Source organism: Lemur catta, chromosome 10, assembly GCF_020740605.2.
Source record: "Lemur catta isolate mLemCat1 chromosome 10, mLemCat1.pri, whole genome shotgun sequence".
Lineage (NCBI taxonomy): Eukaryota > Metazoa > Chordata > Mammalia > Primates > Lemuridae > Lemur > Lemur catta.
In genome coordinates, this window is record NC_059137.1 from 20,438,870 (window position 1) to 20,462,269 (window position 23,400).

The following is a 23,400-nucleotide window of genomic DNA, read 5'->3' on the forward strand; positions in this document are numbered from 1 at the left end:
TCAGGGACTGCACTGGAGGGGTCTCCCCACATCGGGCATTGTACTGGGAAGGTCAGCCACCCTCCCTCGCCCTCCCTGGGGTCTCTAGGCCATTGCCCCTAGCAGGCCACTCTGCCCCTTCCCGACAGGGCATTCCAAATGCTGCCCTGCCCCAGGTCCGGCTTTGTCTCCACAGTTGTCAGGGAAACTGCTCAGCGGGGGTGAGTGTGTGTAAGTGTACATGTGGGAGCTAAGAAACAGACACAGAAGAGAGAGTGTGAGCCCTGGGCCACACTAAGTCGGGATGTAGCGGGTAGGGCCGGCAGTGTTTCTGGCCTGGAGGGGACTTCCTGACTGCTGGCCTCAAGGAAGCTGGAAAGAACATCTTTGCTCTTGGCAAGCACTAAAGAGCCGGTGTGATGCAATCCCTCTGGCTGCATTAACAGAGGCATAAGTTGTAGAATGAGGGAGGTGATGGTCCCATCTTGGAACAGGTGTTGCACTTTAAGCGGATGCACTGACTAATTGTGATGAAAGAAGGGCAGGAAGAGGAGGTCCTAGAGGAACAAGGAAACACCTGGACCAACCCAGAGGGACTTGATTCCCGTCTGCAGATTTCTGCAGCTGTTCTGCAGGATAGCCATGGGTGGGCGGTGTATGGAAATCATGGGGAGACTGGCTTTGATTGCAGCCTCTGGCCACATACGGCTGCTGTGACTGAGGAACTGAATTCTTAATTTTATCATATTTAGCTTTAAATACTTTTAAAATGAAATTTAAAAGCTGATACCCAATTCCGTTACTGAAAAATTTTCAAGTATGTTTGGAACAACTTGGGTATATGAATCCACCTTTTCAACAGTGAATTTTCTGAAATCTAAATACAGATGAAATATTTCCAATAAAAATTTACATCTGAATTGAGATACGCTGCGGGCGTCACCTGCACATCAGATTTCAAAGATTTAGTGCAAAAGAGAAAATGCAAAATATCCCATAAATGATTTTTTATATTGATTCCATGTTGAAATGATAATATTTTGGATATGTTGGGCTAAATAAACTGTTATTAAAATTAATTTCTCCTATTTCTATTTACCTTTTTAAAATGTGTCTACTAGAAAATTTAAAATGATCCATGTGGTTTGTACGCTGTTGTTCTTGGACAGCGCTGGGCAGCATCAAGGTCTCTTGCTCCTCCCGTGGTGAAACACTAACCACCCTCACAGCCTTAGCCAGGGGCCAGGCGCTGGGCTTGCAAACTGTGTAAGTTTTCATTCAGCTCGCAGCAGTCTTGGGAGGAAGGGATTACTGATCCCATTTTAGAGCTAAAGACACTGAGGCTCAGGGAGAGGAAGGCTGCCCGCGGGCCTCCCAGCCAGGTTGGAGGTGAGACGTGGTCCCTGGTGTCTGGGGCAGCCCCTGGCCCTGGCTGGTCCTGGTCGGGCGATGGTGAACTCAGGAGACGGCGGCTGGGGGATCCGCCAGCGCAGAGGTGACTGCAATGGCTGACAATCCCCTGTCACAGGGGAGATGAGTCAGCACCAAGGCATCTGGTGCAGGTCGAGGAGACAGGGGACGGGGTCTGGTCCGGGACAGGGCCCTCTGCAGCTGAGCGCAGCCCCCCTGGGGGGCAGCCCTGAGCCAGGGCTGGAGCACCCAGGGGCAGAGGCTGTGGGGTCGGAATGAAGACTTTCGCCGGGCCCCGTCCACAGAGATGCATTTCTAGACAGGCCCCGATGGCTCGTAAAATTCTATTTTTAAATATTCGACTGCTTCCAGGCCACAGAGTGGGAGGTATTTGTTCTGGAGCCCTGATGCCAAAGAGACTCAAACACAGGCCCCTCACTGCCCCTGTGACCCCGACACACGCACTCTGGCCCCGCGGACTCTCTCTCCAGTCCCGGCACAGGAGGGTTGGGAGTGACGGCAAAATACTGATGTTAACGCTGCTACCACCACCAGTAACACCCCCACTGTCACCACGGCCACTGCCACAGCCACTGCTACCACCACCAGCGCCACGGTTATCACCACCATCGTCATCGTCACCACTGTCACCATCATCATCACCATAGTTAATCACCACCACTACCAGCATCTAGCCACTTTCTCCTCCAAATTTATAAAGACAAACTTTTATGTTTCTGGTACATTTTATAACATGTTTTCCTATCCAAAGTTTCACTTACTCTATAGACGAGAAAACCAAGGCTCAGAGAGGGACAGTGACTTGCCCAAAGTCACACAGAGAACAGGCTGCTCAAGCCAGAAACTCAGGTTCAAACTTTAGACTCTGGTTCCAAGGCCATTTCTGCTGCACGTTGCTGTTCATTCCACAGTTGGGATATTTAAAACTCACTCAAAAAGGGTCCCTGGAACACTGGAACTCAAAGTGATCTTAGCACACGCTCCTCCCAAATCCTGCGTCATACCAAGGGCAAGACCAGAGAGGGCGAGGGGCGGGAGAAAGGTCACAGAGCAAGTTACGGAGGGAGAATCAGGCTTGCGCCCCGCCTGCTGAATCCCCCGCCTGTGTCCCCTCCGCTGAGCCAAGGCCGGGGAAGCCTCCCGGCACGGCACGGCGTACAGCGCCTCCCTCGCCTTCTCTAGTTGCTGTGAGCTCCTTCTGGGGCAGCTGCTAGGGGGAATTAGCACTTCAGCACTATTTTTAGGAAACAAATATTTTCCCACAACCATAGTTCGCTGAAGACTAATTTGGATCTGTCAGAGGTTAGTCATATACATGCTCGGGGAAGGAAAAGAATGTCAAGGACAGGCCGGAAGAAAATTGGGCTGCTGTGCCCAGGTAACGGCACCAACCGCTCTGCCTGGGGGGTGAAGAGTGCAGAGTGCAGCCCGGGGGGACGAGCTGGCATCGGAGGCCCAGGTCCCCACCACCTGGCTGGATGGCAGCAGGCTGTACATCTGGGCGGGCTGTTGGCAAGCCCACCCAATCTTCACTGGTCCCAAGCAGTTCAGCTGGACTAGCCCGGCGCCCCCGGGTCACACACACACTGCTCGGCTGTGCAAGCCGACCTCCAAAGTCAGGTTCCAAGGCATCGGTCTAAAATCAGGTTTCTATCTGCCTCCCAGCCTCACCCTCCCAGCCCTACCCCCAAGCCCCGGATTCCAAGCGGTAGGTGTACAGGCAAGCAGGCCAAGTTCAAATCCCAGCTCTGCCCCTAACTGTGAGCCTGGGTAAGTTCCTCTATCTTTCTGATTTTCTAAGGCCTCAGGGGTGGCTATCAGTATCAAAGAGGAAACATTCTGGAAAGCCCTGGGCAAGTTGTCTCTATACATTGAAACAGGACATTTCTCTTCCATTCTCTACTCGTTTTATGTCCCTCAAGGGCAGGGATACTTTGTGATTCACCTCTTCAGTCTCAGGGGACCTGGCCCAGGGAAGACGCTCATGAACGCTTGTGAACTAAATCAATTTCTGCTAGGGTGGAAGAGCAGAGCTTCTCTGTCTTTTCAGTCGACGAACAAAGTTAGGTCATGTCCTGTCTGCCAGGCACTGGGTTGTATGCTAAAGACATAAACGTAAACCAGACAAGGTCTTGGCCTTCGTGGGGCCAAGATATACACTGGGAGCTATGCGTAGCCCTGGAGGCTCATGGTCCAGCCATCAGGGACGGCTTTGTGGAAGAGGTGATGTCAGTGATGATGGCTGAAGGCCAGACAGGAGTTAGGCAGTGGCAGGGGAGTGAGGAAGGCAGTGTGTCTGCAACAGAGCACGTGCAAAGGCCCGGGGGTGCGAGCCACAGTTTGTCCAAGGAACTGAAGAAAGTTCAGTGTGGCCGGATGTGGGGCTTGGACGGGGTGAGGTGGACAGGGGCCAGGTCTGTGCAGGGCAGGGCACCGAGGCTAATGGGGAAGAGACGTCGTCCCGAGGAGCCGTGAGGGTTAAGCAGCGGAGGGCTGTGTTCAGGTGGGTTCTCTGGCAACCTCCCAGGTGGAGGAAGGACCAGAGCAGAAGACCCCTTCGGTGGCTGCTGCCAAAAGAACCTCCCGCGCAGCCACCTGCACGGGCAAGAACATTCCGCGCACCCCAGAACCCCAGGTGCCGGCACGCAGCCCGCACACTCACCCGGACACCGGTGACACCAGGGGGCCCGGGGGGGCCATCCTCGCCCGCCAGCCCTTCCTGGCCTTTCTCGCCGTGTTCGCCGTCAGGCCCTGGGTCACCCCTGTCCCCCTGGGGTGGGAGGGCATGAGGAGAAGAGAGAGAGAGAGAATTAATCAGTCACAAGCCCATCAGAGGCCCCCAGTGCAGGGCGCCACTTGGGTGCCCACAGCCAACCGGCCCCTGGATCCTGACAGTTCCCTGAGCTGCCAAAGGGTCGGGGCTGGCACGGCCTGGTGGACACGCCGTTTCCATGTGTCCCTGCCGGGGCCGGGCCAGGGCGGGCAGAGTGGCTCGGAGAGAAGCCAGGTCCTGACCACACCCACCCCACGGACTTCCCTGGAAGGGGTGGGGTTTGGGCGACAAGGACAATTTCTCCCCCACGTGGACACATTGGCAGAACAAGAGTCTTAATAAGCTCAAACAAGTTTTTATCAAGAAAAAAACAATTCACCCAATTCTACTTCTCAGAATCAACTCTTTCCATTTTTCTGAGTTGCATTTTCAACCTTTGCTCACACAGAACAGTACGATAATATAATAATAATAAAAAATAATAGGTAAGAGTTTTGATTGCTAGGTACCAGGCTCTAGGCAATGAAGCAACTGTTATAAGGCAATGAAGGTAGTTAGCAGTAAACTAAACTTCCAAGGCAGAATCCAACTGGGCTGTAGGTTCCCACCCTTTTGTTGTTAATGTTTGCTCCATGGTGAACACATCCCCCCGTTGCTCCCTGCACTATGTGGTTAACACTGTTATTGGCTGCAGAACACTCTCTCTGATGGGTCGGTGGCAGCCAACATTGACACAGCACCTACCATGTCTGGACCACATCCTGGGTCCTTTACTTGTATTAACTGACTTCATTCTCATAAAGGCTTTCCAAGGTAGGTTCTCCTTGTGTCCCATTTTACAGATGAGGAAACTGAGGCAGAGCTAAGTTAAGGCATCTGCCCCAAAGTCCCACAACTTAGTAGCAGTGGAGCTGGAATTTGGAGCAGGCACTTAGACGCCTGGTCAGTTCCTGACACCCGGGAGCCCAAGGGGTAACCTCCTTACAGTTAGCAGGGGTGTAACCAAGGCTTTCTTGGGACTTCAGGGATCTGGGGCATCTGAGGTTATTTCCTTGGAAAGGCAGCTCTTGGCATGGGCTTTGTGAGCCAAAGGCACGGGCTTTTTATGCTTCTCTGCAAGTGCTGGCTTTGCAAAGGGGTTTTAAAACCAGCAGCCAGTGTGTCTCTAAGCTTGCCTCGCCCACCCCTGTCACCTTCGCCTGTTCCTGGGGACCGTGGGGGCACTGCGGGCAGAGCAGGTGCGAGGGGTACGGTGCGGGTGTGGCTGCAGGGCAGGGTCTATCAAGGTTGTCTCCATCAGGGCGGGCTGCCCCGGCGGGGCCTGGGGCCAGTCTGCGTGTGGCTTGGCTGTGACTGTTGAGGGAGGCCCGTGGGAGAGGGCATGAAGTCCCGGGTACGAGGAAGGGACGGGCAGTGCAGGGAGGGCGGGGGCAGGCTCAGAACAGCAGAGTGTCTTTGCCAGTTTCGTCTCCCGGCACCATGCTTTACGAGGGACGCCGACAAACTGGTGTGCGTCCAGAGGAGAGAAGGCAGGGTGCAGGGGGCTTGGGGCTGGAACCCAGGGCTCAGCCTGCCCGAGAGGAGAGGCTTGGGATGCCACTGCTGGGCGTGTGTCCCTGCAAGCAGGGCCTGCTGGGGCCCAGGCTTGGGGCAGCAGGCGGCTGTGTGTGGGGTGGGGTGGGCGTGTTGCTGGGGCAGTTTCTAGCTCAGTCGGGGGGATTTGCCAATGGAGCAGGGTCTAGGGATGGCACAGATGAGGGAACGAGACTCCAGACTGAGGCGTGGGCCCACGCAGAGCAGATCTGGGCACCAGGCTGGTTTCTGAGGTCTCTTCCCACTGAGATTCTCAGACTCCAAGCACAGCCAGCCTGGCATGGAGACAGGGGGCTGGCCCAGAAGATTCTCTAGTGGACTTTCCTGGCCCTGGGACTCCACTTCTGGCTTGTGATGCTGGCCACCTGCTCTCCTAACTCAGAGGCAGGTGGCCTGTTCCAGGGGGCTGGGCGGGTTTTCAGCGAAGGGCCCTAGCCTGGGCCTTGCATGGCACCAGGCTCCAGGGACTACCTGGACCCCAGTGGGATGGACATTCTTGTGGATCCCACGGAGAATGGGCCCTGGGGGTTGCTGGAGATGCCCGAGATCCTCGGACCCCTGCCAATGCTCAGAGGAGCCCTGCAAGTTGCCTAGCTCAACCTCTCAATTTATAGATGGGAAAACTGAGGCCCGGAGAGAGGCAAAGACTCCCCAACACCACTCGTAAGTCAGGGGCAGAGCATGGGTGAGAACCCGGGTTCTGGCTCCTTTTATTTCCAGAGTTCCCTGCTCAGGGGACAATATCCCCCTCATTCCTGGGGTTATGCTGCCTAAGTTCAAATCTTGCTGCCAACACTCAATAGCTGTGTGACCCCGGGCAAGTTTCCTCATTTGTGAAATAAGGATCAAAGGATTACTGAGCGGATTGAAAGAGATAAACCACATAAGTAACTTAGCATACGTCTGGTGCGTGAGCGCCGGATAAAGGTTAACATTAGTCACCACCACCTCCAGCTGGCTGTCAGCAAAGAGATACGGGCATAAAAGTACTCTACAAACTATAAAGTGCTACACTAGACACACCCGAGAGGTATTTTTCACCATGAGGCGATTCCATAAAGTAAACAGTGTCTCCCGGGATTCACACGAAGACCAGGGAAGATGCTGTGCATCTGAGCGACTACTCTGGTCCAAGGACTACGGTAGGACTGGCTTTGGCGGGAATAAAAGAGGACGAAGCCCGGGCCAAGGAGGCAGGAAAAGTGGAGAAAGAGAGTCTGCCTGAGGCACCCAGCCTGGAGGACGCCCTCCTGTCCCGTCCTGGCAGAGACTCCTGGAAGGAGGTGGCCACCCAGAAGTGGGGTGAGGAGGCCGCTGCATCGTGCCTCAGTTTCCTCAACTGTCAAGAGTGGATGGTAAAGGAGCTGTTAATAGCATGGGAGAGTTGCTGGAAGGATCAAATGGGTTAATTCATGCAAAGCCCTTAAGGTGGGTGGTGCTTAGCACGTGGCAAGTGTGCAAAGCATTGTAGCCACGAGGTTCATCAGCATCGCCACAGTGTAGCTGACACTCGGCAAGGGGCACGGAGGGGCCGTCAAACGTCCCAGGTCTTCCGGGCCAGGACGCAGCTGTGCCCTAGGATGCAGCAGGGTTGGGGGCAAGAGAAGGGAAGCAGGTGACAGGCAGGGGGCACTCTCACCCTTGCAAGGAAACACAAGGAGGCAGCAGGGGCCTGTCACCAAGGCACCCTGGGAGATAGAAGCCCCTGCCCCAGAGAAGGGGGAGCTTATCTGAGGTCACAAGGAGAGGAGGTGGGTGACGGGGGGATCCCAGGAGTGGCACTCAGGACCCTGGCTGGAGAACTGACTTGCACAGGGTGGAAGGCCAGCCCTGGGGAAAGCCCACCTGGGGGGCCAGGGGCAGGCCTGGGCTGGAGGGGGGCTGGTAGGTGGCAGTTCAGGTGAGCCCAGGTGCCTCTTTAGGGTCCCCAATCTGCAGCTGACAGGAGACTTACGGGAAGCACCAGGGCTGAGTTAGTCCAACAGGCTTTGGGACCTGTGAGCCAAGGGTTTGAATTTCAGATCCTCCACTCACAGCCACAGACTCTGGATGGATAAATCCCTGCCTTCCTATGAGCCTCAGTCTTTTCACCTTTAGAATGGGCACATGGCGTGGCAGAGTGAGCCAGGGCTTTGGAGCCAGACTTGGGTCCTGGATGTGCCAATTACTAGCTGTGAGTCCTCAAACAAATTGCTTAACCTCTCTGAATCTCTATTTCCTCATCTAAAGACAGAACTGACCTTGTAGCATTGATCAAGGTGGTACATATAAAGTGCTTAGCATAGTACCTGGCACATGTGTGACTCGTCTATAGGTCACTGGGGGTGATTACTATTTTCCTGATCTTTTAGGGGAAGATAATAGATACCAAAGCCCTGGGTCCTGGGCCTGGCATAGAGCGGGTGCTCAGGAACCTGCTTAGTCAAGGAAAGCTGATGTTTTAAGGAAAAGGGCAGCAAGGAAGACTGGGAGGAGGTGACAGTGACCAGTCCCAGCTGAGCAGGCAGCCCAGGGGCAGGGTGGGGCGGCTGCTGGACACGGCGGACCCTCCCCCACCCTGCTCTTGACGGGAGCGGGAGGTCTGATGCCAGAGCTTTGTGGGAACACGGTGCTTCTAGGAGGAAACTTAGGTCTTGGACGGGAGGGCAACACCTGCCAGAACACCCCTCTTCCCCAGACCCTGCCCTTCCAGGGCACTTACCTTCAGTCCGTCGGGCCCCATAGGGCCACTGTCACCCTCTAGGCCTGGCTCTCCCTGGAAAGGGTGATGGGGAAAGACAAGGTGACGTTACTGGGGAAGGGACCCAGTGTGCTTTCCCTGCACCGCCCCCAGCAGGCAGGGCCCCGACCCCCAGATCTCCATGCAGTGGGGCCCTGGCACACAGTAGGTGCACAGTAGCCAGGGGCTGAAATAACGAAGGAGCAGGAGGGTTGAGGGGCCCTCAGCTCTCCAGAAAGGGGGCGCAGAGCCCTAGGCCAGACGGCTCTGTCTGCAGGGTGACGCACGGCGGGGGTCCACGAAGGCACGAGTTAGGAAGTGCTTATCACAGAGCCGTCCTGGACACCGTGTCCAGTTTGCGCGGCTGGACCAGAGAGGCAGTGTGGCCTAGCAGTTAAGAACAGCTTTGACATCAGACAGATCCCAATGCCATGTCTGGGTTTTCCGTTCACTGGCTGTTTGACCACTACTTAGCTAAGCAAACTACCTAGCCCCATGGGAATCTGTTTTTTCATCTGAAAAATGGGGCTGACACCACTTCCTTCAGGGTTGCTGGAAGGCACAGTGTGAGCACCCCACAAATGGGCAGCCATTCGCGATATTATTACGGAAATCGGAGTAAGCTTGTATGGAACCCCTTGGTGGAATCCCATTTCTCAGATGAGGAAAGTGAAGCCAGTCTTTAGACTTTCTTGCCAACAAATCTGGAAATGACAGCAAGAACCCCGAGCCCCTGTTTGACCCTCAACCAGGCTTGTCCCTCCAGCTCTAGAGATGTCCCTGGACTCCTCAGTTCTCTAATGGCCATCAAATTCAGTTTGGGTCTTTCTCTCTCTGCTTCTAGAACTCATAGCTATTCAGAATCTGAGCTGGAAGGGCCCTCAGAGCCCATCAGAAGCAGGGATGGCAAAGATGTAACAGGTGTGTAGATTCTGCTACCCTTGTACCCACAGCAGACATCGCTAATCAATTGCTGGAACTTAAGCTCCAGAGACAGGCCTCCTGTGACTCGCTGCTGCAGTCCCAGTGCCTCAAGAAAAGCACCTGACACACATGGGCATGGGATGAGTGCTCATTATTCTCTTTCCTACTGAACCTCGATCGAGCCTCAGGATCCTTCTTAACACAGTCCTCTAAGAAGACTCTACTGATCAATCTTTGTGGACACACAAGATTTGCCATTTCAGGGCTTCGAGCTCCATGCTCATCCTCTCTCATCCCATGCCCTTGTTTCATTTTAGGTCTTAACTCAATTTGTGCAGCCTCAGTAACCTTTGGGCCATAGGTAGTATGAGGCATTGGAAAAAAGGGAAGATGAGAAATGAGCATATGTGAGTTGGGGTCCTGGTGGCCCCATGAACTGAGACCCACACTAATTCCCTCTCCCTCCTGGGCCCCACCTCCCTGCTCTGTCAGGTGCCACAGGACAGCTGCTCGGCCTCCTCACAGTGCCCCAGGGGGCTCCCTTCATGCAGGGACCTGATAAACTGACACATAGTACAGAGAGGGGGACACAGGGGCTTGTACAGCTTCATAGAGCAAGACAAGCTTTGTGGGTTTCTTTTGGAAAAGTAGGAGATAACTTTCCATGGAATGGTTTTTGAGGGTAAACGTGTTTTTCAATGAAAGCACTTGGAGGTCAAGTAAGTTTAGAAGCCCTGGATTAATCCAAAAGACATCAATTTCTTGATTGCAGGACTTCTGAGAGCCTTGAAAGTGCTAATGTGTAAGAGGGAACCCTGTCCCCAATATTTTGACCACAAAAGTCTTTTCTCTAGATTGTGGAAATGCTGGTCTATCAATAGAGGCTGGATGTAGAGATTCATGGTCTATTTTTGCAGTTGAGGAAACCGAGGCTCAGGGAGAGTGAGTACAAGCCTTCTGGCCCTCCCCTCCGCACCCCCCTGCCCCCGCACCCAAACACCCTAGGGGCTTTTCAGGGAGAATGAATTTGCTTCAACTTACCCGCTGTCCAATGAGGCCCTGCTCCCCAGGGGTGCCCAGGGGTCCGAGGTCACCCTAGGAGAAGCCAAACACAAGTCCACGGGGGTGGTCAGGGCCAATCCCAGCCCTCCCCACCCCTTCCTGTTTTCATCAGCTCTGACTTGGGTGGGGGAGGGGGCCCAAAGACCAAAGAGAATTTGTCAAACACCAAACGGAGCCCCTGTTCCAAATAAGACCCAGCCCTGGGCCTCTGCCACTCCAGGACCACCTTCACCACGACCACCACCACCACCATCATCATCACTGACACATGGCGCTGTTCTAAGGACTTGCTAGTATTAACACATAGACTTGCACAAGGACCCTGCAAGGAAAGGTGTTCTTCTTTTAGAGATGAAGAGACGGAGCCACTGAGGGCGCAGGAAGCAGCCCACGCTCTCAGGAGGCTAGTAAGGGACAGATTCGGGACCCACACGCGGCTGGTTTGGCTCTGGGAGCGTCAGACGCAGGGATGGCCACTATGTGACCGGCCGCCTCCTTTCCTCTCCCTCGAGAGACTCGGAGAGAAACCCAGACGAGGAAGAAGCCCTAAATGAGCCAGAATAAATGTCACCCGCCCCCTTAAAGACCCTAAAAGTGTCCTTCTCATCTAAGGATTTCCAAGCTCTTCTCCCTGCCGGTGTCTGGGGGCACAAGGAGGCGGCAGAGCTCTGAACCCCCAGCCCCTCTTCCAGCAGGTTTACATATGGGGTGCTTTCCTTCACCGGTGTTCAAGAAAGGACTCTGGAACTAGCCCAAGTCCGACCGCGCCAGGCCTGGTCCGAGTCCCCCCTTGAGTGGCAGGGACACGCAGGCACAGAAGGGGGTGGTCTGCCCCAAGTCCCACAGCCCCTCTGCCGGCGTCCCAGGCCCTGCCTCAACAATGTCCCCAGGCCGGCCAGCATCGCTCATCGGCTCTGGGGCCTGCATGAGGAACAGGGGCCTTTTCCAGCCGCAGAACAGGGAGGGGACTCTCCCCAGAGCCCAGGGATCAATGGGCGCCTGTTTCTCGGCAGGTAATGAGGAGCACCGGTGCCGAAACGCAGATGGTATCGCGAGGCCGGGGCAGGTGCCCGAGCAAACATTGCCGGGCAGGGGGCTCCGGGCCGGCTCGCGCTCTGCTGCGGCCACGGCCAGGCCCCCGCTCCGCAGCCGCGAGCACAGAGAACCCATTATCCCAGGCACAAGAAAGGCCCGTTTCTCTGCCGTGGGGAGGACGTGGCCGCCAGCTGGGAGCTGGTTTCAACAAGTCATTTTTCTCTTCTTTCATCCCGCCTCACCTTCATCCCGGCTTCCCCAGGAAGGCCTGGTTCTCCCACTGCACCCGGTGGCCCCTGCAAGAAAATGCCATTGGTCTCTCCTAGAGCAAGGACTGGTCCCTGGTTGTAAGTGAGGGGATAACTGAGGCCCAGAGAGAGCAAGGCATGTGCCGAGGTCACACAGCAGGGGAGAGGCAGAGGTGGGAGCAGGGGCTGGGGGACGGGGCTGGGCCCAGGCTGGCTGAGCCTCAGGGCTACCCGGAGGCTGCTACAGCCTCTCCCTCCCCATGAGTGTGGTTTACCACATTGGGAGCCCCTTGGCAAGCGTGAGGAGGAAAATTTCATGATTCACATAACGAGGGGGAGGAAGCCCACGGATGCTATGTTCGGGGCCGAGTGATTCTACTCTTCTCTCTGCAGTCGGGACGCCAGGGTGGGAGGGGTCCTGAGGTGTCATCGTCAGCAGGGCTGCAGCCCTGGCATAAACCCGGGGCTGTTTTTCCCTCTGGATAAGGCAGGGGTGTCTGAGGCCCCTTCCAAGCTCACGGGCTGGATCTACGGTTAGACCTCTGTGCAGGGGTGAAGCCCCAGCAAGGTCAGGGGCAGGAAGCATTGCTGCTTTCGGTGGTACCAAAAGAGACACTGCCAATCCCGCACGAGGATCCTGGCACCCCTGCGTCCCACCAGTGTCCCTGGACTGGGAGCCCAGTGCCTCACCCTAAGGCGCAGGGATGGATCTACCCTCTCTGCGGGGGCGTCCACCCCTCAATCTCTCAGCACTCAGTTCACCACCATCTGCCTGGGCTGGGACAGAGGATGGCACATGGGAGAAGGGCTGGGAGGGACCAATGCGGCATGAGGGGACGAACAAGGGTCCCTTACTCTCACCTTGGGTCCCATCTCTCCTGGAGGCCCGATTGGCCCCTGGGGTCCCTGGGGGCCCTGGAAGACAGACAGACAGACACGCACACACAGTTGGGAGCAGCCAGCCTGGACTCTCTTTGGGGTGTGAGGCTCTATAATGCAGCCTGAAGGGGTGAGGGAGGGAGAGGACCCCGGAACCTGGGACTCTGCAGCCCACGGAGGGTCCCCGGGTCTTTAGCTCCCCGTCTCCACTCGCCTCCGTCATGTCCCCTCTGGTCCAGCTACACACACTCTTCTGTTCTACCTGAAGCCCAGGTGGGCCCTTCCCTGCCCAGAAACCTAGCTCTTGAGCCTTGCTCACTCTGTTCCCCCTGCCTGGAATGCCCTTCCACCTCCGATCCACCTCTAGAAACCTCCACCCCCACCCCCACCGCCAGCCAATCCATTGTTCCAAAGGACAACTCCCTGGGCCTCAAGATGTGGGCACACAGCAGCCCCCTGGGGACGGGAGCCTCTGTCCTCTCCTCGCCACCTCCTGGAGCACCACGCTCCCGCCTCCTCCCAGGGCTCCCCCGCGGTCCCCCGCACCCATCCTTCCAGGGGCATCTTCCGAAGGGCAAGCCGATCACCCCCTCTGCTTCAAGCCTTCAATGGCTCCCCATTGCCCTTGGGACAAAGAGCGGACGCTCCACGGCCCCTCCTGCCTCCCCGAGGTCCTGCTGTCCCCACTCCAGCCACGCTTAACTCTGCAGTTGCAGGTCAGCACATTACTTGTTACTTTGTTCTTACCTTCCCTCCCTCCCTCCCTCCTTCCTTCTGCCTTTCACCGCGCTAAGCACTCTCCATATATCTCCTCATTTCATCTTCACAACAGAATGGCAAGGTGGAGACAGTCGCCCTGTTTTCCTACGATACAAGCTGGAGGGCGAGTGAGCTCAGACTGCAACCCAGAGCCCCCGGCTCGTGCTCTCTCCACCAGCCACGGCCTGGCCCACCGGGGGTCTCGGTCCAACCGCTCTCCTTGTCTGAGCACCTGGCCTGTTCCTGCAGGTGCCAGGTGAAAGGGAAGGAGGGAAGGGCACTTACCGGTTCTCCTGGGAGGCCCTTGGTGCCTGGGGGGCCCGAGGGACCCGGGATGCCCTGCAGAGACAAGGCAAAGGTGACCTTAGTCCCACCATGGCCTTCTGCACCCTCCTGTCTGCTGACCTCAGGCAAGCTGTCGTAGGGTATTAGGGTCCTACCCCCTCCACCGGGTGACAGATGGGAAGGCAGAGACCCGGGGCAGGGGACATGCTGGAGGGGCTTTGGTGCAGGGCGTGGGCAGCTGGGACCTTTGGGATTTCCACAGAAGGACGGGAACTTGGTTACAGTGGCTGTTACCTGCCCCCCAAAAGCCCCACGTAGAGAATTCCAAGAACCGGGGCTACTTACAGGGAAGCCACGCAGGCCCAGGTGGCCTCGCTCACCAGCCACACCCTGGAAGCACATGTGGGGTCATTAGAGGCACAAATCACAGGGCAGGGAGCAGGGAGGGGCCCGGCGGCTGGCCGGCTCGGCCGTGGCCCGACATACCTGCTGTCCAGGCCGGCCCGGTCTGCCCTGCGGTCCTGAAGGGCCCTGTGGGAGGCAGAGCACGTGAAGGTGGGAGAGGGTGCTGGGGGGACCCCTCACCACGAAGGGACCCGCCCCTCCACGGGAGATCAGAGGAACCTGTGAGATCCCGGAGCCCCCCCTCTGCCCATGGTGCAGGCGGGAAGACTGAGGCCCAGCGAGGGGAAGGGCTTGCTGGGCGGGGCACCGAGGAGCCCTGCTGCTGATGCTGCCAGCGGCAGAGTCTCAGCTCCCAGGGGCCCTGGTGGGGCTTGGGGTCCGGGGAAGGGGTCACAGGACACGTGCGATTCCTTCTCACTCTCTCTTTCCTGCTTTCTCTTGCTCTCGGCTTGCAGTGGGGCCCAGGAGGAGTGCAGGGCTGAGTTCGGGAACGTGCCCTGCAGCCTCTCCGGGGCTCCCCGTGTCCCTAAGGGGCCTGGCGCTGAGGACAGTGTGAGCTGTGGTTCTTGGATTCTGGGCCCAGCGTGGGAGGAGGGAGGGAGGGCAGGCCACGGGGGTAGGTACCTTCAGGCCCCTGGACCCCTGCTCCCCAGCTGGTCCGTCCGGTCCTCGGGGGCCCTGGAATAGGAAAAGGGACTAGCACGCTGGACAGCAGGGGTCTCCCTTGGGCTGGGAACCAGAAGGGTGGGGCTGCCCAGAGCCTGGGCCTTTCCCTGCACCAGCCTGGGCTCCCCCCTCCTCCCACCTCCCACACCCTCCCACCTGCTAGAGGTCACCCCAGCACAGTGCCTGCTGAGATGGCTCTGCAAGTAGACGCTGCTAGAAGCCCTATCCTTCCAGAATGGGGCCGGTGCATGAATGGCCCTGTTTAAAGAGACCTTGGGGCCAGGGGGCGGGGGTCACCAATCTAGCCCATTTCACAGACCTGGAGACTGAGGGCCAGAGTCAAGATACACATGGCCAAGTCCCTACTGCCAGCTCTTCAGACTCTGTGGCCGCACGCTCTTCTCAGAGCACATGTGGGGCAGAAACGGGTGGGACCACAGACCTTCATGGAAAGTGACAGAGCAAGACCTGGGGAGGGTCTGCAAATGGCCAGATGTGTACAGCAGCCCCCTCTCGAGCCAGATGTGCAACTGAGCTGGCAGCTCCCAGAGGAAGCTCTGGCATGAGGAGGGGCAGGGACGGGGCAGGGGTGTGACAAGGGAGCAGAGTCAGGCTGCTGTTCACTAGAGCCCTGGGCTCAGGTCTGACCCCCCAGACAGGGTCCCCGACTGCTGGGAGGCCCCCGGGGCAGGTGGAGTCCAGCCCCTCCTCCCACTGCACAGATGCGAACAATGAGGCCCAGCCAAGGGGAGTGGCTTGTCCAGGGTCCCTCAGTGTCCCCTCCATGGGGATTCCCACAGAGACACAGATGGGATGGGGTCTCTTGGCAAAGGCCCCTGGAGAACAGTGCGGGGTTTGCCTGTAGGGGGTCGGAAGAGGCCCATGTTGGGGACACAAAGAGCGTCCTGTGAGGGTGATCCCACCCCAGCCTGAGAGCCCGGGGACCCGCCTGCGATTCGCTCCCAGACGAAAAGAGCTGGGAGTGTCTGGGGGGGGGAGGATGAAGAATGAGAAAACTTAATGAAAAAAATTGTTTAAAAATCAAATAAAGAAATTCTCGATTAATAGTTGAGCCAGAAAAAGTGAAAATCCTACTTCTCAGCCACCAGGAGTTCCCAGCGCTTGGATTTCTCGCACAGCCTGAGCGGGCCCCCACTGATTAAACAAACCTGGCGCGGAGGCCTGGCCGAGGCCAGCCGCTCGGCCGGGAGTCAGTGTTCCCAGCAACGCCAGGCCCGGGCTCACGGTGGGGTCCTGCGCCAGGCACAGCGCTGCTCGGGAAATGTGTGCGGGGACGCGTAACTGCTCCTCGCTCAGCCTCAGTTTCTCATCTCTGAAACAGGGGCGGGAAATCCCTCCCCGAGGCAGGAGCTAACGCACGCAGGCAGCCCAGCCCTGACACGCAGGAAGGGCTCGGGAGAGGCTGGCTCCGGCCCTGCCCGGCTCTGCCAAAGGAGCCTGCGGGCTCCGCAGAGGCAGGGACACAGAGGAGTGGCTTGGCGAATCTGGACTCGGTCTACTCCGCAGAACAGCAGCCCACGTTAAGCGGTGTCAAACCAGCGGAGCGGAGCGTGTACACAGATTCCAGATGAGGTTTGATGAAGAACGAGCCAGGTTCCAGCAGAACGAGCCATCTCCAGGGGGTATTACGGGGCTAGCATGCTAGTCCTGGGAGCAGGGGGTCAGGCGGCTGTTCCCTGGAGCCCTGGCTGGTTTGCTGTGTGACCCCAGGAAAGTCCCTTTCCCTCTCTGGCCCTCGGTCTCAGGGTCAGATGGACACTGTCAGACTACGTGTTAGACTTAACACCTCCGCTTCACAGCCACAGGCCTGGAGCCAGATTGGGGTGGGGCGTCCAGGTCACAGGAGCTGGGACAGAGGCTGAGCTGAGGGGTGGACAACTGAGCTCTCCTGACAGGTGGCCTCTGGCTCTGTGTCCAGCTGAGGCATAAACTCCCTAGACAGGAGTAGCTCTGAGAGCGGCATGGAGGCTCAGAGGAGTCGGGGGCTTGGCCTGAATCACACAGCATGCCGTTTGTCCTAGGAATCAAAGTCTTCCAGGAGAACGATTATGTGGTCTAATAATAATAGTAACAGCAGCAACAGCAGCAACAGGGAAAGCTATTATCCTCATTCGACAAATAAAGGCACGGGCTCGGGGTGGAGGTGAACTTGCCTAGGGTCACACGCCTAGTAAGGGGAGCAGGAGGAAGAATTTGAAAGTCAGCCAGCTGATGCCAATTTTTTTTGCCACTACCTGTCACTGTTTAAAAGAAAGGGAGTGAGCTCCCTGTCACAGGGGGTATGCAAGTCAGGGCCCAGAGGAGACTGCCAGGGAGGTTGTGCACTGGGACACGGAGTTGGAGAGGACAGATGTCTACAATCCCTATTGTCTGGGAGAACCCGCTATCCCAGTGGGGCATCAAGAGAGCTGAGGGAGGAGCTGGCCTGGCTGGGGAGGGAGAAGGCCACCAGCTTCCCTGTCCTCCCAGTCCCCCTGGGCAGGGGAGGTGCGAGGGCAGCTGCATACTCCAACCCTTGCTCTGGCCACTCTGCGGCTCGTCCCTCAGGTCCCCAGTCCTGCCCCTCCTTCCTCAATGAACGTGGGCAGGCCCGCCCCGCCCCGCCCCGCTGGAGGCCAGCCTGGGCTTCTATCACAGCCACATGTCTCCTCTCTTGTATCTGCTCCCCGAGGAAGATGTTTGCAGTCACAGCTGGGGCTGCGCTCCAGCCAGGCGCGGGGTCAGGCTTGGCAGGGAGGAGCCTGTGCCCAGGATGGGAAATCTGGCCCGCTACAGTTCTTGTGAAAAGGGACAGAAGAGGAGAGGGGTGAACATGTGCTATTACAGCTTCTTGCTGCTGCCCGGGCTGGCGCGCACCAGGTTTGAGGAGCTCGTTAAGCGATTGAATCCCCGCAGCCAGCCCACCAGGCTGGTTCTGTTGTTCACCCATTTCACAGAGGAAGAACCAGAGGCCCAGGGAGGGGAAATCAGTTGCCTGAGGTCCAAGAAGAGCCGGCATTTGAGGCCAGGGCTGCTACGCTCTATCCCCAACTCACAGAATAGTCTTGGCCAGAAGCACTTCAGTCTCAGAATCTTTACTGCCTCCTCAGATGGAGGAATTAGTCACCCACCCGAGTGCCTGGGAAGAAGGCTCAGAGAGGTTAAGAAACCGGTGTGAGGTGCCACAGCTGGTAAGTGGGACGGCTGAGACTTGCCTCTAGACCTGCCTGACCCCAGAGCCCCCACTATTCTGACCGGGGCCGGCGGGCCCAGGCCCTGGCCAGCAGCCCCGCCAAGAGCAGAGCGTCGGGCCTCCCTGCCCCCGGCCGCAAACCCTCAGTGCTGGTTCTTCCTGCGGCACACGGCGGGATGGGCACACACGGGCGGAAGGCAGGCAGGGCCCTGCAGACCTCAAGTCCATTCCCCTCGCCACATCTGGGGAAACTGAGGCCTTTCTAAAGGCACCGGGCAAGCCAGGAACTGAATTAGCACTTGCCCAGAAGTGAGCTCTTTCGCAGGCTCAGTGGGTGCCCTCTCGGGCCCCACCTCAGTGACCCCATCTGAGAGGTGGCCAAGGGCGGCCTAGTGGGCAGGGGACCAAGGGGGCTGATCCCACAGGTTTGCATTCCTGCCAACCCCAGCGGGGCGAGGGGCTCGTTTCCCCAGTGCTCCTCTCCCGGCCCCGGAGACTTTGATGTGGTTGGAAGCCTGGGTTTTCCTCAAGCAGGAGATACATTCTTCGAGCCACTGCCGGGGAGGGTGGTGGGGACGGCTGGGGGGAGCCCAGCGACCGGCGGGGAGCCGGAGCCTCACATCTGGGGCAGGGCTGGGGCCTGGGCCGGCGCAGCTCAGCCGCCAGCGAATGTGGCTTCCCGGCGCGGGAGGTCAAGTACGCGCATCAGGGTGGAAGCTGGCTGCCCCGGCCCACTCGAAGAGACCCAGAGGACACGGGCCCCGGAGCGGCCCTGCCTGGCCAGCGGAATGCCTCTTAATCTCCCCTCTCCCAGGCCGGCTGCTCAGGCCATCTGGTCTGGGGGAATTTTTAAAACCATTTGAAATCCAGCCAAGAGGAGAATAATTATCACAGATTCCCTGTATGGAGCTTGGATGTCAGGCCTGGGCTGCCCGCTCCACCTGTCCCATCTTTCCTCTGGACACTGAGGCTGCGTGGCCTGGCACCTGCACACCAGTTGGCCGCAGAAGGCCATCCCATCAACCCTCCTTGCATGATTGAAACAAGGCTGAATTCAGCGTGCAAAAGAGCTACATTCCCTGGGTTCAAATTCCAGCTCTGTTACTTTCTAGCTGTGCAGCTTAAGGCAAGTGACTCAACCTCTGTGCCTCCCTCTCCTCATCTATAAAATGGGAATAAGAATAGCACCTCCTGACAGGGAAGTGTTGAGGATTAAATGGGTTCATGCATGTGATAGTGCCTGACACAGAGTCAGTGCTGGTGACAATCCCTGGCTACAGTGCTCAGGCCAGCCCTTGTCTAAAACCCTCTGTGGCTCCCCATTACCTTTAGAGCATTGCTATAGTTTCTGAGGCCCTGACTCGCTTGGTGCCTGCTTAGTCTTGGCCCCATCCCTCCTCCCTGTCCCTCTGGTGACCCTAGGGATCCCTAAATGTGCCACACCTTCTCACCTTAGGGCTTTCCCTGCCAGTCCCTCTGCCTGGAACCTGGCATCAGCTCAAGCACTGCCCTTTCCTAAAATCCAGGCTGCCCGTACTTTCCCCATCCGCGTGTGGATGACCCTGTACTGTACGGCGTGTGTCTGCCAGACAGGCCGTGTCTGTCCTGTTCTCCGTGGTATCTGCAGAGCCGCCAACAGCAGCTGGCATATAGTAGGTGCTAAATAAATGGTGGTTGAATGAATGAACGAACAAAGCACTGGTACCAGAGAGCCCATCTGTGCCCGTGGGATGACAAGGCTCAGAGGTGGGCTGGAAAGACGGGTGTGGGTGGGTCCCTCACCAAGCCAGGACCAGGGCCAGCCGGGAACCCTGCCTAGTGCTGCAAAAGTGACACATCAGTGGGACATGGACTGGGAGGAGGTCTCCAGCAGGTGGCCCTGTTCCAAGCATGTCCCCTCCCACCAGCGTCAGTCCCCAGGAGCTGGGCCCAACTTACCCGACGTCCCTTTGCTCCCCTCATGCCTGGTGGGCCTCGAGATCCTGGAGGACCCTGGGGGAGGAGGAAGAGTTGGGAGAAGGCCCCTATTCAGGGAGTGTGGGGGCAGAGCCTGAAGGCTACTCAGGAGCAGCCCGGCCCCGCTGCCCCCATCTTGAAGGACGGGGTGCCCGGCCCACTGGGAAAGCAGCCTCCAGGCCGCAGCCCTGGGCATAGCCCCTGCCCGAGGTTACGCGGGGCTCAGCTTCACCCTTTCCTGGGAACCCGGGTAGTTGGGAGGAAATTCCCCGGAGGAGCTACTTCCTCCTTCTTTCTCTCAAATCGACCAGAAGCTACGACGGCATCTCTGACCAAAACTCTTCAAATTCCCATCTCCCTCTTTCCCCTCCATCAGCGAGGAGAGTGTGGGGACCCGAGTTCTGCCCCACAGCCCCCACCCTGAGGGCCAGCAGAGCCCCAGATGTGCTCCCCCAGGGCACGGGAGGAGGAATAACCTGGAACGCAGCCCTGAGGTGCGCTCGGGAAGCAGAGGCCGGTGGGAGAGGGACAGGAGGAAGGAGGCCGGGTGGGGAAGCAGGGTGGCAGCACCAAGAAGGGTGCGGGCCTGGCCCGGCCACCCCGCGTGAGAAGGAGCAGGGAGAGACAGGGACAGGGACAGGCAGCGGGGCGACTCTGTTCTTTGGATTCTCAGTGCCTGGCCTGGCACAGGCGCACGACGGGTACTCAGGAATCTGCTGCATGAATGAGGGACACATGAGTGATGAGGAGGGCGGAGGGGAGGAAGGAAGCTGCCCGATCCTCGTTTCTCTCCCTCTGACTCCAGGCCCAGCCTGACAGCCCCACGCTGCGACTTCACCCACCAGCCAGCCACGGCCCTCTGCCAGTGTCAGGACCCTCCCAGCTCTGCCACGCCCCCCAGACTGTGTGTGCTCCCGTCACAAGGCAGAGACAGCCTCGTCCCCCCTCCAAATACCATTTGCAGCCTCAGGACAAACTCTTACTGCTCCCAATTCTCTCCCCACAGCCTGGCGGGTGCAAACCCAGCTGCTGTCACCCGGCAGAGCCCCTGACAGCGGCTGCTGAGGGGCCGATGTGAGGGGCTAGGTCCCAGGCTGACCCCTGGACAGGAGAGCAAGCAGGGTGTGGCCCCAACTTGGCCCAATAAAAGGCAGCTCTGACTTCTGGATAGTGGAGAAGACAAAGACTGAGTGAGAATGGACCATTCCATAGCGTGATCTCGGCACTCACAAGGCAGGCAATGCACCACTGGGAAATTTCTGGAGCCAAGTCTCTATCTTGCACAGTAGAGTGCTCAGAAAAGCAGGCTGTAGCACCAGAGAACCTGGGTTCAAATCCTAGCTCTGCCACTCACTGATTGTGCTGCCTTAGGCAAGTTACTTAAACTCATTGGGCCTCAGTTTCATCATCTATAAAATGGGGATAAGACGAGTCCTTACCTCCTAGAGTTGTTGAGAAGACGAAATGACAAGCAAAGTCTTCAGTAAAAGGTGGGAGGATGTCAGAACTGGATGCCAGACCCAGCTCTGGGCAATGGGTGACCCTGGGCTCCCCCAATAGTGGGGATAATAATCTTGACTGACCTCAATGGACTATAGGCGAACATGTTAAAGTGACTGGAATAGTGGGAAAATGCCAAGCAGATGTAAACAGGATCACCAGAAATGTCACTTGAATGGTAACAGACTTACTAATGATGGTGGTAATTATCATATCTAACATCTGTTATCACCATTCACTAAGTGCAGAGTACGTGCAGGAAGTGTGCTAAGCACGACATTGTGCACGATACCATCTCTCACAGCAAGCTTGTGAGAGGGCAGCGTTATGCTGCCTTACAGAGGAGGAAACTGAGGCTCAGAGGAGCCAGAATGCTACCCAAAATTCACATGGGTTTCACTCCCACGTGTCTGACCCTGAAGCTGGTTTTCTGGATCTCTGTGCTGGCCTGCTTCCCCGTGGCAGTGGGGACCAGCCCCCTGCCATAGCAGGGGAGGGACACTCGCCCAAAGCAGCACGTGACCATCTGACGTCACTAATTCTGAGCCAACCCCCTGAACAGGTGGAAGCACCGAGGAAGCGGGGTGGGGTGGGAGGTGAGCGGGGCCAGGGAGGCGGGATTCAGAGGAGGCCTGCACCTCGCTTCTCTGCACCAGCTTGAATGTCCCCACTGTTTCCCCACCCCCCACTGGCCTTCCATTTTGTCCCAGTGACTCAATCCCAGGCTTTCCACCTCCCACTGGACAGATGGGGAGACTGAGGCCCAGGGAGGCCGAGGTCCCGGGGTGCAGGAGGTAGAATTCGATGATCGACCTAAGCGTCCTTGTTCTTGGCCTTCGGCTGTACCCAGGCACCTCCCACACTGATGGGCTCCAATCACTGTCTCTGCCGCTAGGAGGGAGGCTGGGGGTGCTGGACCCTCGGATTCCAAGCTGGGCACCTCAGCTGCTACGTGAGCCCCACCCGTCAGGACACTGGTCCTCTGACCGTCTGATTCTACCCCCAAGAATTCCACTTGCATGTCACCAGCCCCTCCAGCCCCAGGCCAGATGTGGCTTTTCCTCCTCCTCATGCACAGGGCAAAAAACATGTCTCTGGGAGCCCAGAGTGCTGGCTCTCAAAAGGATTGTGAGTATGGACAGAGCCACCTGGCACTTGGCATCATCTTCTTTGGATGACAGTTACTTATACCCAGGCTTCTCATCCTGGGACTAGCCCCTCCATCCTCCTCAGCACCTAGCATGGCCTGGCACACAGTAGGTACTCAATAAGTCTGTTAATGACTGAGAGAATGTTTAGACTCAAGACCCTACTAGAAAGTGAGAGTCTTAAGAGCAGGATCTCTTTCTTACCATTTTTGCACCTGCAGGGCTGAGCATATACACACAGTAGGTGCGTGGAAAAGACTGGGGACTGAGTTGGCCTTGCTTCCCTCATTGGTGCAAAGAATCTGCCTAGGTGAGCTTCCCTCCCCCAGGGGGCTTCATCAGACCCCAGGGAACTCCTCAGTGTGGCCTTTGCAAGGACATGCGCTTTGCAGAGCCTCAGGATCTGAGCCCGGGCTGGGCCTCTCTGCCCACACTAGGGAGTGGGCTCCCAGCTCGGGGCCTGGCCTTGGCTGAACCCAGCGCCCTTCCCCAGTTTCCACCCTCCGTCGGCAGGAGCAGGGCCTGAAGCAAGCTCCACCTGCTTCAAATGAGAGCAACCCGTCCCCCCACATCACCCTGGGGAGGGGAAGGGACCCCTGAACCTGGGTGCTCCAGCCACACCTGTCCTGCCTCTCCCACCACTTTCTGCCTCGAGATCACAGGAACATCCCTGCTTCCTTGGTCGTCACAGGCAGCCCAGGCCCCCTGGGTCCCTGGGCTCAGCCCCTCAGTCCTCTTCGCCCGCGAAGAGAGAGAACAGGAGCTCTGCGGGGCAGGGCCTGCCTTCCGCCTTTCCTCCTGTTGCATCCCTGCTCCTGGACCTGCCCAGGCACCATGACTCAGTG

At 57.7% G+C, this 23,400-nt stretch overlaps 1 protein-coding gene across 3 annotated transcripts in view; it reads right to left on the reverse strand.

Moving 5' to 3' along the window:
- The window catches only part of COL27A1 (collagen type XXVII alpha 1 chain), a 131,318-nt gene that overhangs the window by 23,120 nt on the left and 84,798 nt on the right, over window positions 1–23,400 (reverse strand). For all 3 annotated transcript variants that reach the window (XM_045563547.1, XM_045563546.1, XM_045563548.1), the window contains 10 exons: window positions 19,890–19,943; window positions 14,717–14,770; window positions 14,174–14,218; window positions 14,033–14,077; window positions 13,688–13,741; window positions 12,626–12,679; window positions 11,759–11,812; window positions 10,461–10,514; window positions 8,478–8,531; window positions 4,073–4,180 (listed from right to left, as the gene is read on the reverse strand). In XM_045563547.1, coding sequence (XP_045419503.1) covers window positions 4,073–4,180; window positions 8,478–8,531; window positions 10,461–10,514; window positions 11,759–11,812; window positions 12,626–12,679; window positions 13,688–13,741; window positions 14,033–14,077; window positions 14,174–14,218; window positions 14,717–14,770; window positions 19,890–19,943 — 576 coding nt within the window. The remainder of the gene's footprint in view (window positions 1–4,072; window positions 4,181–8,477; window positions 8,532–10,460; window positions 10,515–11,758; window positions 11,813–12,625; window positions 12,680–13,687; window positions 13,742–14,032; window positions 14,078–14,173; window positions 14,219–14,716; window positions 14,771–19,889; window positions 19,944–23,400) is intronic.